The 19,751-nt window shown below is 27.5% G+C and overlaps 1 protein-coding gene across 1 annotated transcript in view; it reads right to left on the reverse strand.

Moving 5' to 3' along the window:
* Positions 1–3,034: 3,034 nt before the first annotated feature.
* Positions 3,035–19,751, reverse strand: part of pdm3 (pou domain motif 3) — a 245,733-nt gene continuing 229,016 nt past the window's right edge. The window contains exons 8-12 of the mRNA XM_065513296.1: positions 15,975–16,155; positions 11,452–11,505; positions 10,742–10,825; positions 10,487–10,635; positions 3,035–3,298 (exon numbers count right to left, since the gene is read on the reverse strand). Of these exons, the coding sequence (XP_065369368.1) occupies positions 3,174–3,298; positions 10,487–10,635; positions 10,742–10,825; positions 11,452–11,505; positions 15,975–16,155 (593 nt within the window). The 3' untranslated portion in view covers positions 3,035–3,173. The remainder of the gene's footprint in view (positions 3,299–10,486; positions 10,636–10,741; positions 10,826–11,451; positions 11,506–15,974; positions 16,156–19,751) is intronic.

Raw genomic sequence — 19,751 nt, forward strand, 5'->3', positions numbered from 1 at the left:
CTGATTTTAAATAGCAAACTTCTCGAAAGCATGTCTGACAGAATTATTGAAGATTTGGATCCCGAAGATATCTGGGGACTTCAGAAAATTGATTTCAACAGACAGACGGACGTGGCTTAATCGACTCCGCTATCTTTAAGGATCCAGAATATATATACTTTATAGGGTCGGAAATGAAAAATGTAGAAATTACAAACGGAATGACAAACTTATATATAGGGTAGAATAATTGACTTTTTTAAAAACTGATAAAACTATATGAAAGACTAAAGAACGGAGCATATTTTGTATTACTCAGCAAATGAGCGATATGAAAATTTTTATCACAAAATATAAATCACAATTTGGGTTTTTTCGATACCAAAAAAATGGCAGACCAAGGTAAGCAAAAAAAAATAAAATTTTACTTTTCAAATGCGAATAACTTGTAGATCTCGTCTAGTACATTCCATAAAAATCTTTCAAATCGGATCGCAAACAAAAATTTGGCATCATTTTTAATTTTTGATATACCCGAGGTGCCCCACTTTGGGGCATTGTAGCTCGGCCCCCCCTTGGTTGTTTCAAATCTTAAACTTATCGACACCTCCTCTATAGCCATGGGAAATTTTATTAAAATCGGGCTATTCGTTTAGAAGTTACAGATTTATTTCCACTTTTTTTTCAGATCCCACACTGTGCGGCTTAGGCGCTGGCCTTTGCTGGTTGGTTACGATAATGCAATAAGCATAGCATACAGAGTAGTATTAGTTTAGGACATTTTATGCATGAAAGGCAAAAACAACATTTTCAAACCATTGTGAAATATTAGGACATTATGACAATATGAAATGATAGAATACCTTATGAATTGATCATAGTATATATATTCTGGATCCTTATAGATAGCGGTGTCGATTAAGCCATGTCCGTCTGTCTGTCCGCCTGTCTGTTGAAATCAATTTTCTGAAGACCCCAGATATCTTCGGGATCCAAATCCTTAATAATTCTGTCAGCCATGCTTTCGAGAAGTTTCCTAATTAAAATCAGCAAAATCGGTCCACAAGTAGCTGAGATATGAGGAAAAAACGAGGACAACCTCGATTTTTGACCTATATCTGGATTACTAAGTCATTAATATAGAAAATATGGATATCTAATGATGGATATTTCAAAGGCCTTTGCAACGACCTACAATGGGTCAAAATTGGAAAAATATTTTTTAAACCAAAAAAATTCGGTTCACCAAAAAAAAATTTTAAAATTTAAAAAAAAAAATTCAAAATTTAAAAAATAATTTTAAAATTACAATTCAAAAAAAAATTACAATTTGTATTTTGAAGTATAATTTGGTGAAGGGTATATAAGATTGCTTGTTTAATTTTAAATGTGAACGACGGTCACGTTCGCCATAATAGAATTGCCCATATACAAAATTTTCAGTCAAATACATGTGCATCGTCAGAAGTACTATTTATGTATGGACTATTTAAGCTTTTTAATATTGGCTTTAATATATCGAATTTACATATGGTCAATTTACAAGGTCTCTTATCAGTCATATTGTCATAATGTCCTAATATATCACGACTCGGCTACTTGGCTTAACCGACTCTTAGGCATTTGGCGCAGATCTATGCTGCAGCATGCTGGTTGGTTACGATAACACAATAAACATAGCATACAGAGTAGTATTATTTTGAAATATTAGGACAATATGATATGATAAGAGACCTTGTGAGTTGACCAATTATATATTTCGAAAATTCCCTGGAATCAAAAAAGTTCGGAAAATTTAAAACCTTAATGAAAACACTTTAATTTTAAATATTTTTTTACATATTCCTTTATTTCATGTTTTGTTTTTTTTAATTATTACAATCATTTTAAATAATATGAACTTTATTACGTTTGTTTTTTTTTATTTTAATTTTTTTGTTTTAAATGCTAGATTTTCTGTTTTTTTTTTCTCTCATAAGTAATATTAATTTAGTAATGTTTTTCTCCATCTTTGTTATACATATTTTATATGAATCTATTGTTGGTTTTTTTGTTTAATTTTTTTTTGTAATTTTTAATAAAATTTTACATAAGTTGTTGTTAATTTTATACATATTTTTAGGCTATAAAAGTTACGTACAATACTAATTAATATTTTTTATAATTATATTAAATATAGGTATGTCTGTATAGATATAGGTGTAAGTGAGTGTTTTTTCATTTTACTTTTTCAAAAAAAGTACCTGTTTTTATTTATGTTTTTTTTTTTTTTTTTGTATTATTACTAAAATTATAAGAAACATACAAATTTTTACAAGATTTTGAGAAATGTTTTTTTTTTTTTTTTTTTTGTTTTGCATTTTGGAATGGCACGTTTAATTTCCTTTTGTTGAAATAATTTATTTATTTATTTTAGTAATAAGTTACAATAATTGTGCTTGGTTTTCTTGCAAACTGTTACAAATAAAATGTTTTACTTAAATATAATTACATATGTATTTAAATATTTTAAAGTTATTAATATTTATTATTACTCATTTTTAATAAGACAGATAGATAGATTTATTACAACTAAATGATAAATGCTATGACACACCTTTACATATGGCCTACAATTACTTAGTACATTTTACTTATTAAAGGGGACTTACTACAAACTAAATTGGTTTAATATAGAGACAAATTAGGTGGAGTTTGTTGGGGGGGAGGAGGAGTGTTTAACGGTTTGAATAATTTTATGTTTTACACTTAATCACTTGGGTAATTTTGGTTTTGAAAGTTGTTTTTTTTTTGTTTTGTAAATTATTTCGAATTTGATGTTAGTGTTGTTAGTTAATTTAGAAATTGTTGGTTTATTTGGAATATCTATTTAAATCTAAAAAGGTTTTATTTTAATATTATGTACTTATTTAATCATATTTGTTTTGTTTTATTTAATTATATTTAAAAATTATTTTATAAAGTTTGTATTTAAAATCTTTTTTTATATACAATAAAAAGCTTTGAGCTTTTGTTCTTCTGAAGCTTAGGTAACTCATTTTGGGTTGTTGTTTTAAAGCTTGATTTGTTACTCTTATATTAACACTGTAATGTTTTGTATAGCTTTTCCTTTAAGTTAGCTTAAAGCTTCTTTTGTTATTATTTGTTTGCTTGCTTGCTCTCCTTTACTGTTACCAGTTGTAATTCATTGAATTTTAAACCATTCCTTTCGACATCATGCGCACCGTGTTCTTTAAAGCTTGTCGTTTATTACAAAACCAAATACGTATGACTTCCCGCTCGTAACCCAATTGATGGGCAAGACCTGTAATCTCGGTGCCTGTAGGGATTATAAAAGAAAATCCAGGGTTAGTTTGAAATGAAATTATTCTAATGGTTAATAAGATTTGATAAATAATAGCAAGAAAAAGAAGTTAGGAGCTATATAGTCATACATATTAAACTAATAAATCGTCTTCAGTGATTATAACAAAATGTATGGATATTTAAAGCAGTTACGTCCAAGCACACATGCATCGATATTTGAGTTTCTGTTAAACAGCTTTGAAAGCTCTAACACTGATCGATGTTTGTTTTCAAAATAAACAGCAAGCAATGTTGTCTTGTCGAAGTGAAAGCACCAAAGCTCTTTTGTTAAAGCTCCCACATTGAGCATATGTGCTGGATGTAACTGATTTAAAGCTAAAATAAATAGGAAAAGCTTTTCAAACGAATATTTGCTAAACAAATCTTTACCCTCTTTTAATGTTATAAGTTTAACTTGAAAAGCTTTCATTGAGATTTGAATAAGAAATTGAAAACTATTAAAAATTCTATACCGGTAGCTTGGTGAGCAAACGTGCTAAATCCACTTTCAGTGAAAATTTATATTTTAATACAAAACTCTAGAATAAGTAAAAATACAATTGAGGGATTCAAACTGTCTGCTATTATGTTGTATTGTCATAATGTTGTAAAATATTTTTTTAGTTTAAACAAATTGTTACTAACATATCAAATGTTACTAACATATCAAATGTAAATGTTGAATTCAAGCACATGCTAACTTAACAGAAATTTTTGTGTAACAGATTTTGCACACTTTATATGAAAAAACCTACAAATTTGTCAAAGGGGCAAGGTTTATGGAACTTCTGAGGAGTAAATAAAGGCTTATTATATAAGTATTTGATACTGTTGAAAACCTTGATATTGTAGTAAAATTAAATAATTTTATAAATTTTTGGGACGTTATTTGCCTCAAAAACTAAAAAAATTATAATATGGAGATTTTCCACGAATAAAAATATAAAATTTGAATTAATGTAAAATTTTAACAGTTAAAGATATCATAACAAAATTTGGAACCAATATAGACTCAAATGTCCTTAAATCAAAGGCATTATTATTTTTGACATTTTTTGTTTTTAAATACCGAAATTCCTAAAACGGAGAAAATGTGTTCCAAAAACTGAGTTTTTTTAGAAAAGTGCCTACTGTGACGCTATTTACCGTGTGATAGTAAAACAACTTTCTAGGTATTTAAACAACATATAGGGTTATACAAATACGGAACTTTTTCGAGGATCGGTGGTTTGCCTTTTTAGAATTTTTTACTGAAACCTAAATATTTTTTTTAAAATTGTCCAAGTTTGGATAGGTCTGTGGGATACTGTGTCCGCTTAAGTGAGCCCAATTTTACTTTACATGCCTTTGCATTAAGTTTTCTTTCCGGAACATATAAAAATTGTATATAGTCCCAAAGAAAATTTGTTTCTACAAGAGAAAAAATATAGGGACTTTTTTAGGAAAAATCGTAAAAAATTAGGCCCATTTTACATGTTCCAACTTTGGATGCGTGTAACTTTTTACACGGACGAGATAACTGTCACCAAGTTTTTTTTATTTTATTTAGAATTTTATTGCCATATAGCTGATATTTTGAAAAAAAAATTCGACCCTCCGTAGGGCCGCCATATCTAAAAAGCAAAAACAAATCGAGCAAAATTAAAAAAAAAAAAAAAATAAACCTAAATATCTCTTCAACTGAAGGAGGTTACCTACACATGTAAGCGTATTTTTTGTAGATCTTCTCAAGAACTATTTATATTTTAAATTTCAGCTCATTCGGATCATTAATGAATTTTTGGGGATTTTTTTAAAAATTTTGAGACCCGAGGTGACCAACTTTGAGGGGGCACAAACTGGCCCGTATTACCCCTAGGAAGCTGAACAAATGTAATTCAACTCAAAAACACCTCAGCTCTAGCCATGTGAAATTTTGTAATAATATCTCCAATAGTTCCCGAGATACCGAATTATTTCCAAAAAAAAAAGTTTCTAAACCACTGTGCGCTGTTACTTCAGCAGTTTTGAAAAATGCGTAGAATAAGTTACTCTGCCCAGAAAATTAAATGCTGTGGGCATATGTCGGAGCTGGACGGACAAAATTCGCAATTTTATTTGATTCAATTCGCCCTCTAATCTACATTGACCATCACTGACAAATCTGTCTTGACATCTTTTAATCTCTTAGCCAAGGCGTATTTAACAAGATGACAACAGTGGCGAATTGAAATAAATACAGGCGAATTCACTTATTTTTTATAACTTGAGTTTGACATAAATGCGTACAGGCAATGACACCTTATTAAATGTACATTGCTCTTAGCCAACTTCAATATTTCCCGCTCAAATCATCATCCCAATAAATAACAACAAACACTACATACTAATGTCAACAACAATGACAACAACAACAACAGTAACATTACTTGCATTCTTCGTTTAGTTTTCTAGAAATTTAACAAGTGTTCGGTTGTTCGGTGATTAGAGCTCGATTAATTAATTAATAAATCGTGTAAAAAGTTAAAAAATTACAAATATTTTTACATAAATATAAAATTTAAATGTTGCTTAATAAATGTGTGTAAAAATATTGTTAAAAAATATCTAGTAAATTTGTGATAAAAGTGTTAGAAAATTGTTAGAAACAAATTGCATTGTATGAATGCAATTTTGTGCCGGTCGGTGTGTTGCTTTGGTTGGGCCGTCCGTTGAGAAAAAGTGTTGGTGGAATGTGTGTGTGTGTTTGGAGAATAAGAAAAAAGCTTTATACAAAGTAAATAAAGGTCAAATAAGCTTTTAAGTTTATTGCAGGAAATGAAGAGGAAATAAATAAAGCACCTGCAGATCTTTGAAAGCAAAAAGCTAAATAAATGAGAAAATAAAAAAAAAAGTTGTAAAAAGTATAATAAATAAAAGAGTAAATAAAAGCGGAAAGGGAACATTCTGATTGAGTAGGTGAGTGATTATTTTGTTGTTATACTAAGTATTAGTTAATGTGTTTAAGAAATAAAGTCGTCTTTACCTCTAAATTCTAAATTTTGATTATTGTTTAATTGTTGAATTATTGACTAAAAATCTTTCTGTTTTTTTCAGAAAATTGTCGGCTTTCAGTATATGATTGCCACAGACGTACGTATTAATCGCTGATATCTTATTTTTGTTCTGTAGGTTTTGGTAGTTTTTAAAAAAAAATTTGGTAGAAAAAATATTTTATGAGTGTCAACTCTGGTAGGAAATGAAATTTGTGTGCTTTTGATTTTGTTTAGTTAAATGTTAAAGAGCAGTAGAGTGTTGCCATTGTTTAACAAGTGTAAATAAAACGGCAATCGGTGCGGTGCGGTCGTTTAATAAAGATAATAATACAATTATTAAAATATGTATGAAAAAGTATAGATAGCGTTGAAAAAAGGTGAGTTTCTAAGATGTATGTATGGCAAGATTAGTAAATGTTAGGGTATTCATTCGACTAATGATCGTTCGATTAATCGAATAATTTCTGACGAATAATTATTCGAATAATTTAAAAATGGCCATTTTCGAATAACGAATAATTCGAATATATTCGAATAATTCATATATATTTAAATTTATTAAATTGCTTAAAATTTCATAATTTCACAAAAATTGTATTGTTTCTGAATTTCGACAAATAACTAAAGACAAAGGGATTTTCTATCACTGTAGATGAGTGTTCCGATAGCTCCTTCTATAAATATATAAATGTTACTGCAAGAACTTACAATTCTATAAACAAATCTTTAAACATTTTTAATTTAGGACTTGAACCAATGAAAATAAAAGGTACGGAATAAAATATTTGTTATTGATCTGGCGAAATATTAGAAGAATCGCAATTAATAATCAAAATATTAACATAGATTAAAGTGGAGTTGAATGTGATGGAGAATGTGATTTTGAAACGGTCGTCGAAAGTGATATTGAGGATGACATTTATAATGATTACATTGAAATAGATGAACGACATGGCCTTCATACATAATTGATGTTATTAACCACGTACGTAAGTGTTGCTAAATATTTAATAAATCGAATGATAAACACAAATATTGCAAACTAACGTTTTGTTGCAAGAAAATCATGGAGTACGTCTTATACATGTTTTGAACATCGCGATGAATCGTTGAACATCTTTGTCTAAATGGTAATAAACTTTAAACTTTTTGCGTATTTGTAAATGCGTCAATCATGCACTGCCTGACTTCAAATTAGCCACATTCACTGACTATGATATCAAACTTTGGACAGATTCCCTTTATTGCGTAATTAACCAAGACCACTTTATTAAGCAAAGATTCGGCAACGTTGATAGAACGTGATGTATAATACAATTTGTTATAAATAATTTAAAAATAGTGAATAATTAATTTACTTCTTAATACGATTATATTGTATTTGAAATCAGAATCATGGTCAGCCAACTAGCTAACTTCATTCTTTACTTTTTAAAAAAAAATTAAATTATTCGAATAATTTTAAACGTGTGATCGAATTATTCGAACAAGTTAAAATCTCTTATTCGAATTATTCGTTTTATTCGAACAAGAAAAAAAATACAAATTTGCTCAATAAATTTAGTTTTTGAAAAGTTCGATTAAACATTTATCTGTTTTGGTTACAGATGGGAATGGGTATAATTATCAATATCTCAAAATCGACTCTCTCAGGTTTTTATGTTAACCCTGAAAATCGACCCTTAAAACAAAAAAAAAAATGGCTTGACAAATGTTCCGCAACTTTATCTAGGAGTGTTAGGTCTACATTTTTTCTGAATGTACGAACATCGAAAAAATCCAAATACATATTAAAAAAGTCCTTTTTTTTTAAAATATTAAAAAAGTTCTTTTTTAAAAAGTATTAAATTAAAAAACTACTTTCTTATTAAAAAAAAGTATTAAAAAAGTACTTTCTTAAAAAGTATTAAAAAACTACTTTCTTATTAAAAAAGTATTAAAGAAGTACTTTTTTAAAAAGTATTAAAGAAGTACTTTTTTAAAAAAGTATTAAAGAAGTACTTTTTTAAAAAGTATTAAAAAAGTACTTTCTTAAAAAGTATGTATTAAAAAGGTACTTTTTTAAAAAGTACATTTTTAAAAAGTATTAAAAAAGTATTTTCTTAATAAGTATTAAAAAAGTACTTTCTTAAAAAGTACATTTTTAAAAAGTATTCAAAAAGTACATTTTTCTGAATGTACCAACATCGCAAAATCTTAGCTAGTTACATAAAATGTATTTTTAAGCCCAATTAATAAATCAGCAGTTTCAAAAATAATATACAAATTTCGTGAAACAGATACTGTAAAAACGAAAACTTATCAATAATCTAAAATTGGAAATTAAATAGCGGCTTTGGCAAATTGTATACGAGAAGAACTACAATTTGTCAAAGATCATTTAAACTGGTCAAGATAGAAATTGAATACTGTGTGTACGCTTTAGCCGCGAGTGACTATTTTTTGTTTCGAAACCTAAAGAAATTTCTCGGCGTAAAGAGATTTGACTACAATGATGAAATCATCTCACAAAAAATACATATTTTGATCATTGATCTCAACAAACCTTTTTTTTTGAAGAGATAAAATAAATAATTTTTTAGTCATTAATGATCCAGATTTTTACAAAAGTTTTTTTTGTGCAGAAATTTAGTCCATTTCTCTAGAAGTTTTCTAGAGCTTTATTTGTAAATCATTTTTAAATTAAGCTTTTTGTAGAGCTTAGTAAATAGTTTTGTACTGAAAAATTTATTTATGCTATTCTCGATATAATATCGAATTTTTATTTCAGATTGCTGGGTACCTACTTAGTTCCTGTTTGGATAACAAAGTAAGTTCAAGTTTAAATTAATTGTATCATTAAGTGAAGCCTAATATAGTAATTTCTAAGACAACGTTTGTTATTTAAATTAGGTTATGTCTTATTTTTGTCAAAAAATATAAGTTGTGAGTTGTACAAAAATATAAATATTTTTTTGTTTTGTCTCGAGATGATTTCCATTGCAGTTTATTAATTTTAACAGAAATTTGTTGATCTTTTTATTAAATTGTCTTTAAATCCATTAAAATGTCTAATTTTATATTAAAAGCTTTGGTTTTGTTTGAAGTTTTTGAAACATTGTTTTAATTATAATAAAAGCTTTTTGAGTTAAAAAGATTTTGAACTGTGAAGCAGCAAATAATTCTCTCATTTAATATTATAGTGAAGCTTTGCTATTTTATGTATTTTTACAATCGGAAAGAATTCATTTTTTTTTGTGAGAAGCCGTAGAACGAAAAGTGAATTTGTTTAAAGCTTATTTTATATTTCATAATTTCAATCCTCATTTTCATATATACATTTATTTTTAAAACATCAATTTCTATATGAAAAACTTTAACTTTAAACAAGCTCATAATGTAAATTGAAAATTTCTATATAATTATTTTATTTATAATAAAATCTATTGGAAATAAAAAGCTTTTCGAACAGATATACAGCGAAAGCATTGTTTTTTTATAACTTGGGGAGATCGGAAAAACCTATTTAGTGTAATTTTTGAACAAAAACTTTAATAATATAAGTTCGACTTCATCATAAAGTTAAGTTTTAAGTAAAATTTGTTTCAAAATGATAACATTTCAGTTAAGAGCTTTAATTTATTGCAAGCTTGTATTGTGATTTAAACTAAATTAATAGTAAAGCGCTGTTATTTTAAAACCTTAGAAAATTAGGAACAAATTAAGATATGCTATTATATTTGATATTTATAAATCTCGAAAAGTTCAAAATGAAAGCTTTGTGACCATTTAAGTTCAGAATTAAAAAAATGATTTATTAAAATAATTATAAGTAATTGGTCCACCTTTGTGCACTAATTTTAAAATAAAAGCTTAAACTCAAAAGCTTAATTGAAAAACTTCTTAAAAAGCCTTATGTTTAAATAAATGTCTTAAAACCTTAAAGCAAATTAAAATAACTAAAGACTCCAATTCGAACTACTTAAAGTCAACTGTTTTTAAATTTTAACATAAAAAAGCGTTTTTAAACTGATTAAAGTTCGTTTTAATAACAATAACCTAAAACCATTTCTTAACAAAAACTTAACAACTAACAGAAAGTGTAAAAAGTTTTATATAAATATGTAAGTATTGAAAAAAAAAATTAAAATTTTGAAATTACCACTCACCCGATGGATGGGTATTACGCTCAAAATGAGCATTCAAAAGCTCTAAAGCTTGCGGTGTAAACGAAGTGCGTCGTTTGCGCTTTTTCGATGGCTCCACACCAATATAATCGGTTAAATGATTCTGGCCAGACTTAAAACGATTCCAGTGACTGAAATTTGAAAGAGAAACGAAAAAGAAAACGAAACAAAAAAGTTAGTACAATCTTAGCATAAAAACAAAAGTAAACGTGGTAGGAACTTAATCCATACTCTCACCTCTCTTCGGCCTCTTTCATCCAACGTTCTAAAACGGGTTTAATTTTTTGAGCACTCTTTGGTGTTATGTCTAATTTTTCAAACCTGAGAAGGGGAAAATATGGAATTTAAAAAAATAAAAAGAATAAATTAATTTGATTGATTGAATAAAAAAATCAATATTTAATTTTAGTATGCGCTTATTTAGAAATAACAAAAAAAGTGCCAGGACATTGTTTGTTTGCTTCTTTATATTTTAGGTTTTTGTTTTTATTATTTTTTTTTTTTTAAATTTCTATAAGACAAGCCAAACATAAAGAAATAAATAAATTTTATTAATTGTAAATACAACACAAAAAGGCCGTTATAGTTTATATAAGATTTTTATTTAATTAATTTTTACATAATCATAAGTTTAAAGGCAATGCCCTGGCCAATAATATTTATAAAAAACAGCTTAAAACTTTAGCGCATACTAAAAATAAAGAACATAAAAGTTTTGGTTTTAAAACGTTTAATTTCAAAAAGATTTTTAAAGCAAAAATTTGTTCTGTAAATTAAAAATCTTTTCTTAAACGTTTTTTTTTTGTTATAATAAAATTTTTATAGTTTCTTTTTTTGTATTAAAACAAAAGCTATAAAAATTTATTTATATTTTTTAAAAAAGCATTTATATTTGTTAATTTAAATACTTATTTTTGATATTTTTTTCGGTTTTATTGTCAACATACATGTTTTGTTGTTGTGTCGATAGTTGAGCAGCATACATTTGAGCAGCTAATGCACTATTTTATCATTCGATACATTTTCGATTACAATTCGATTTGATTTTCAATGTTTGTTTTTTTGTTTTTTGTACACATTTTTTATTTTTATAAAGCACAATTTATTGTTTTGGTAGTTTGGTATAAAAAAAAGAATAGAATAAAATAAAAAAAATATTATTAATTATATTTGTTTTAGAAAAGCAATTAGCGTTTAGATTTTAGATTTTTTTTATTTAAACAAATGTCCTGGCACTATAAATAATAAATATACTTTTTTTTTAGCAGGAAGTTGAGAAAAAAAATCATAAATTTTGTTTAAATGGCTGGGGAAAGGGGGGGTGTTGATGGTGTTCAAATAAAAATAACTAGATTTACACAGTTTTGTATGAAAATTATATGTAGAATCATGGTAAATAAAACAGATTTCAATTTTCTAATGTCTAAAATTTCTAAATGGAGTAGAATTTTTTGTTGATGAATAAGTTGCATTTTATATTTGACATAATGTAAACAATAAAGTGGAAACTAAATACAAAATTGGTTTTATGACAACTTATATTTTAGGTGAACAGTTTATTTAATGGATTAAGTCAAGTTTTTGTTTAAGTTGATATAATGAGTTCAATATATTCAGCTGCCACTAAATTATATACATTTCCGACCTACTATAAGAATCACTTAAATGTTTAAGGTGTCAGTTTATGTCAATTGTTATAAAAAAGGACTAGTGTCGTGACTTGTGAAAAGAGGACATACCTATGATTTAAATTGTTTAATTATGGCAAAAACTTGAAAATTTTGTGATGTATATTACAATATGAGGCCATCAGCGTAAAAGTGGTGTAACCCTCAATTTATTTGGTTGCTGTACTGGTGTTACATACAGTCCTTACATTACCAATATAAAAGTGGGCCTGTTGCACAGTTCATAATATAACAAAGTAATGTAGCAAAAGTGGCGTAAGTTGAATAGGACCCTTTTGCTTCCACCAAATACTGAGAATATTTGGCTTTGGTTTTGATTCGGCCGGTTGTCCGGTCTTCATATCCATTTTTTATCGCAAGTATTGATTTGTGCAAAAATTGGGTGCAACGATAGACTAGACGATAGTGCGCTGGACTAGCCATCCAAGGGTTGCGGTTCGATTCCTGCCACAGACTGTGGGTGTTTCTACAGACAAGAAAAACGCTTAGCAGTATGTCTATGTTTTTGAAAAAAAAAATTAATTTCGTTTATAGCTTCAAGCTTAACTGCAAAATCGCCTTTTAAGTCTATCGGCTTCTATTCGTATTGTACCCAATTTTCCTACATCTGGATGAATCCTCCTGCTCGCAAAATTTTTGAAATTGCTGCTTGAGTAGCTTTTAATGATTAATGCCTCCAATTAATGGTCTACAAACTTTTTTGGCTGGCCTTATCAAAATCATCACTTTCGGTGTGCTTCAGCAGCACTTTTTTCAAAGTAAATAAGTAAAGCAAAACTTCTCGCAAATGACGCTTTGTTGGTCAAAATTCGACATTTTCGAAGCAAAAAAAAACTTGTTATTTACACTATAATGTTCAATAACAAAGTGAGAATAAACAAGTAGGGGAACTATATTCGGCTGTGTCGAATCTTATATACCCTTCACCAAATTATACTTCAAAATAAAAATTTTAAATATTTTTAGGTAAACAAAATTTATTTTTTTTCCAAAGTTGTTTTTCAAAATTTTTGGAAAAAAAAAATTTTTAGAATTGATTTTTTAAAATTTTTGAAATTTTTGAAATTTTTTTAAATTTAAAATTTTTTTTCTTTTATAATATTTAGCGAAAAAAAACTTTTGGCGAAAAAAAAAAATTCGGGTTAGAAATATGATTTCCGATTTTGAACCATTGTAGGACCAACTTACTATGGTCTTATATACGTCATTGCAAAGGTCTTTGAAATATATATCATTAGATATCCATATTGTCTATATTAATGACTTAGTAATCCAGATATAGGTAAATCCAGATATATGTATATCTCAGCTATTTGTGGACCGATTTTCTCGATTTTAAATAACAACCGAGCCGGACGAATTCCGGAGATATTCATGTATGTAAGTTATTTGGGGGCTTCGGAAAATTGATTTCAACAGACAGACGGACATGACTTAATCGCTATCTATAAGGATCCAGAATTTATATACTATATAGGGTCGGAAATGAAAAATGTAGAAATTACAAACGGAATGACAAACTTATATATACCCTTTTCACGAAGGCGAAGAATCAAAATGACATATAAGTAATTAAAAAGAAAAATCACATTCAATAAATACGCCATTTATTGTCAACCCCATATTTTTAAGTCATACATCCAATATTATTTTATAAGAAGTATTTTATGTACTGCCAATTGAGGAATTTCAACATCAGAGCAAAATAATTGATTGATTGCCTTTAAAAACCTCTTATATGTTCACAGTTTTGCAGAAAATAATTCAAACAAGTTAGAACGGTATATTCGGCTTTGCCGAATCTTAAATACCCTCCACCTGCATACATATTTTTTAGGTTAATATATATGGGAGCTAAAACCAATTATAGGCCGATCATCATAGAATTAAGTATAGCAATTTTGGTATATATGGGGATTATTTATGGCGAATTTCAACTTAATTCTTATAATTTTTACCAGAGTTAGTCCTTTTATTATAAAAATGACGTTTGTAAAGTTTGATGGTATTATCTGCAATATATTTACACAAATAACCAAAAATATGTGAAAATTGTAAATTTTTTTTAAGATTGTCTCACATTTTGGTTCATAGCTCTGGTGCTACTGAACCGATTTTGCTGATTTTCAATACCAATCTGCTTAGGACAACAGTAAACATATTTTTTGCAAGTCTATCAATTTTGTTTGCGTATTTTGGACGTGAGCGTGTTTTACACAGACACACAGACGGACAGACAGACGGACATGGCTCAATCGACTTAGAATTTCACAAGGATCAAGAAAATATATACTTTGTTGGGTCTCAGATGAATATTTCTCAATGTTACACACGGAATGACAAACTTATATATACCCTCATTCACCACTTGTGGTGGTGGAGCGTATAAAAAGGCAAAGGGCAGAAAAATTGCAACACTATTTTGCAAGAATAGAAAAAGTAATGTCAAATTTTTATTATATCGTATCAAAATTTTGTGTTTCTTTTAATAAATAAATATCTTTCAAAAATGTCATGTGCTAAGAAAGTTATTAATTTGATGATACATATCCTTAACTTCTATGTTTAGTAAATAACTCAAAAAGGGCAGAAAAAGTACAACATTTTTGCCAGAAAATTCATATTTAATTTATATAGAAAAATTCTTCCCTCTTTTTTATGTTTAATAACAGTTTTTTTTATAAATTTCAAACTTATTTTAACTCGAAACAATTGTTTAAATTATGTCAAATAGGATTTTTTAAAGATACACTCACATTGTTCAAACAGTTGAGGAAATATGAAATAATACTATGAATTATTTTTAACTAGACAATCATCCGATTTTATCGGTGAAAAATTTTTAAAAGAAATCTGTTTTTTAGTGAAAAAACGATTTCTTGGTGACGTTTTTCATAGGATAATCGTATATTTAATCAAAAGTTAGTTTGTTAGTTTGAGACGGAAATCTTTTTTGTTTTATAAAAATGTTTTTAATAAAAACTCGCTTTTTACTGAACAACTATTTTTTTCGATATATTTTTAAATTCGGTAGTTTTTAGAGAAAAATCAGTTTGTTAGTAAACAAGTAAGGGTATATTTAAAAAAAAAAATATTAAAAACTATTTTTCTTGAAAAAAAAATGTTGGTGAAAAATATTTTGTAAAAAAAATTAGGTGAAAAAAAGTGAAAACTAAATATTATCGAAAAAAAATTGTGGAAAAAACATTTTGTTGAAAAATAAAATTTGGTGAAAAAGTCAATGTAGTCGCCGTTTTTTCTTTTATATCATTTGTGGGTCGATTATTTCGATTTTAAATAGCAATTTCAGTTGGACTATAGTGGATATAGTGATATATCAATCATGTATGGAAGTTATTTGGGGGCTTCGGAAAGTTGATTTCCACATACAGACCAGATTTGCCACAACTATATATACAACTCCTTCTTGTTATTTCCCAGAAAAGTCAAGTAAAAATTATCTGAAAATAGTGTCTATCTACACTTATATCCTTAAATAACTAAACAATGTGAGTGTAGTTTAATTAATAATAAGTTTTTTTCTTATTAAGGATGGTCCAACTAAAGTATAGAGTTAAACTTTCTAATAAACAATATTTAATTTCTATTGTTTTAATAAAAACAAAAAAAATTTTACATTTGTTTGACAGTACTCAGATCTTGTAGGGTTAATATATAATAACTAAAAAAACTAGGAAAAAATTCAACTAAAAAGGACATTTTTTTTTAATGCTAAACATGAATTTAAATACAAATGTTATAAAAGAAATTGCTAGTCTTACCTGCATATGGCACTTTGACTATAGGCGGGTCCCTCTGTTACCGACAGAGCTTGACCCACTTGAGTTTGGGTCAAGCCCAATGATAAACGACGCAATTTAAAAGCTTTGGCAAATTCTTTAATCTCATCTAGATCGATGCCATCAACCATATTGGTGGTGGCCTGGTTAATAGTGGGTTCATCTAAAATAAAAGCAAAAAAGAGAGAAAAGGTATTGGAATTAGAAAAATTATATACATATTAACAAATTGATGTTATAAAAATTCTCAGCAAAAAACTTAAATTGCCTAATAATGATAATAAGATGATTATACTTAGTAAACTTAAAACAACTTAAATATGGTATTAGTTACTTTGGTGTCATTAGTTTAAAATAGACTTAATCATGCAAATGTCTTATAAATAAGTATTCATAAGTATAAAAGATTTTATGCTAGACAAAAATAAATTACTTCCGAGAACTTCAGGTAAATGTTCTGAAATACTCCCATAGCTATGCATAGGGATGAGTTTTTGTATGTTGAAATCAACTTTCCGTAACCTCCTAATATCTTACATACATCATTCATACATCTATATATCCTCTATAAAAATCACGACTACATCGATTTTTGACCTATTTTAGATTTATATCTGGATTACTAAATCATTAATATAGACAATAGGGACGTATAATGACAGATATTTCAAAGACCTTCCTAACGACGTATAGCCGTAATTCGGACCTGCAATGGGTCAAAATCGGGGAAAACATTTTTTAAGTCGAATTTTTTTTCACAAAATTTTTTTTTTAACCAAAAAAAAATATTTTCCATCTTTATTTTAAAACAAGTAAGAAAGTATGGTCAGTCAAGCCCGACCATATAATACCCTACACCAAATAAATGAGTAAAAATATTTTTCTTTTAAAATATCAATAATTTATATTCGTGAGTGATTTTCGGAAGTGGGCCTTATATGGGAGCTATAACCAATTATGGGCCGATCACCATAAAATTAGGTCGTGTGATTTATGTCTATATGAAAGTTATTTATGTTGAATTTTGTGTATATACCAACATTTTTAAGTGATTTAAGCACGTTAAAGTGATTTTCGGAAGCGGGTCTATATGGGAGCTATGACTAATTATGGACCGATCGTAACAAAATTTGGTGACATGAATTTTGTATATATATAACTTATTTGGAGCGAAATTTGTGTAGATACATATATAAATTAAACATTTATGACCGATAAAGTCCTATTTCGAGAGAACATTTGTATGAGGGCTAGGTGAAATAATGGACCGATTTCAGCCAGTTTCAATAAGCTTTGTTCTTGGGCCGAAAAAATAATATGTACCAAATTTTATCGAAATATCTTCAAAATTGCGACCTGTACTCTGCTCACAAGGTTTACATGGATAGCCAGACGGACATCGTTTAATCGACTCAGAAAGTGATTCTAAGTCGATCGGTATACTTTAAGGTGGGTGTTAGACCAATATTTTTGGGCGTTACAAACATCTGCACAAACGCATTATACCCTCCCCACTATGGTGGTGTAGGGTATAAACATTTCGAAAAATTTTTTTCCAATAAAATTTTTTCAGCAAAAAAAAATTTTTTTTAACAAAAAATATTTTCCGTCTTTATTTTAAAGTATACTTTAGTGAAGATTCGGAATAGCTTCTTAATTGTTTATATTAATTTTAGTAGTAGCTTATATCCCAGTCGTTGATCAACAATTTTTTCTAACGATATATTACTAAACAACTTCTAGGTAATGCATACAGTAAGTTATTGTTCAATATTACCTAGTTTTTGCTGGGTTTGAAGTAATTCTCACCTTAACCCTTAAATGCATGATTTTTACTTTTATTTTTCTATAAAGTATCAAATATTTAGTTGATTTTTATTTATTATATTTCATTTAGCTTTAGTTTGATTTAGAATTTCGTTAGCTGAATCTTTTCGTACTCCATTTGATTTTTCTGAATTAGAATCTGAATTAGTATCAAGCTTATATTCGTCTAAAATTAAGTGGAACTGGAATGTAGACAATTGGCAACAATATGCATTAAAGGGTTAAATACTTATTTACTATCTCTATAACTTCTTCAATTCTTAATTTATCTTATTTTCCTTTAAAATTGTCTTAACTTAACTTAATTCTTGTTAAACTATTTTATGTTTGCACTGCATATAGGTGTGAAATATTTATATTTTACCTTAAGAACTACTTAAAAAGCCCTAGTACCGAGTAGTGTATGTGACTTGTTGCATTTTCTACACACTAATTGAGTTAAAAAGAGCTGCTAAGACATTAGTCATCAACTGTTGCTGGCTGCTGTTTGCTTACTGTTGTTGCTGCTACCCATAATGTTGGGTAATTGTCGTAATTAGCTAAATTTTATTAACGTTTTGTAATTAACTGCTGTTGCAGCCATATGATGATGATGATGACGGTGCAATTTATTTAATAAGTTAATGTTAATTAAAGAGATAATTAGAAAGTCTTTAAGGTAACTTAAAGGAATTTGTAATAAAATTTTAGTTTCAAGAAACATTTCGAAGCTGTTTGCGAAGTCATACAGGAAAAATAGATATTGTTGAAATTAAAGACAAATATTTTTTGAATTTCTTTTAAAATATTAATTACAAAATTTTGTAAAACAAAACGGAAAACTTTTTAACAAAATGGTGGAGGAAAATTTTGAATATCAAAATTTTTTTTTGTAATCTTCATACAAATTTATATATACCGAATATTTGATAAAATTAGGTCCTAATAATTTTAAATTCTTCCAAAGTATGAATCTAAATAATGTTTTTTGACATATATTATTCAAATTTTTCAACTTAGGTCCATTTTATTAAATAATCACCAAATATATTCCAAATCTTCCTCAAGAATAGTTACAAATTAGTGGTCGGCTCATACAAAACATGACACATTAGTAAATTTATGCTAAAAATTAATTTTCTGATTGTTTTTTTAATCCAAGATCTCCAATTTGTTTACCTTTTAATAATTTTAATCAGAGTCGTTCACATTATTGTTGTATACATATTAATAGTCCCTCGCGTTTGGCCCCTGGTGGCTGAGATTGTTTTAAGATGTGTGTAATTCAACGAAATTCTCAACAGAAGTGTAGTAAAACCTTTTACTGTTTATTTAACTTAGTTTGTGTACATGTTTTATGTCAATTTCAAGTAATTACTTAACAAATTGTATACATAAATTATCACTGACTAATAAAAGGATTAACATGCAGAAAATTTCAAAAAGACAACAAGTATTACATCTTATTTTACAAGAAGATGTATTAAAATAACTTATATACAATCTCATGTATGAATATGTACCCTGCAATTGTGTTGAATTGACTAAAATCCATTAGTAGTTACCCACCAATCTACTTGCAAGGCCTTTGACTGGCGAATGCTTATCTCATGATATAAAGTCATAACTCCTAGCAAATGATTACTCTTTCGTGTATTCCCCGCGGAAAAAATAATTTAAAATTAAAATTAAGGTAACAAGTTAATGAATTTGTACTACAATATCCAGAAATCAATAAAGATTAAAAATATTTTTTTTGTAAGAGAGCTATATTTGGCTGTGCCGAATCTTATATATCCTTCACCAAATTATACTTAACAATTTTTTTTAATATTTTTATGTAACAAAATTTTTATTTTTTTTTAAAAAAGTTTTTTCCAATTTTTTTTTTTAATTTTTTTTTTTATTTTAAAAATAATTTATGACAAAAAAAATTTTTGATGAAAAAAAATT

The sequence above is a fragment of the Calliphora vicina genome, chromosome 5 (assembly GCF_958450345.1).
Source record: "Calliphora vicina chromosome 5, idCalVici1.1, whole genome shotgun sequence".
NCBI lineage: Eukaryota > Metazoa > Arthropoda > Insecta > Diptera > Calliphoridae > Calliphora > Calliphora vicina.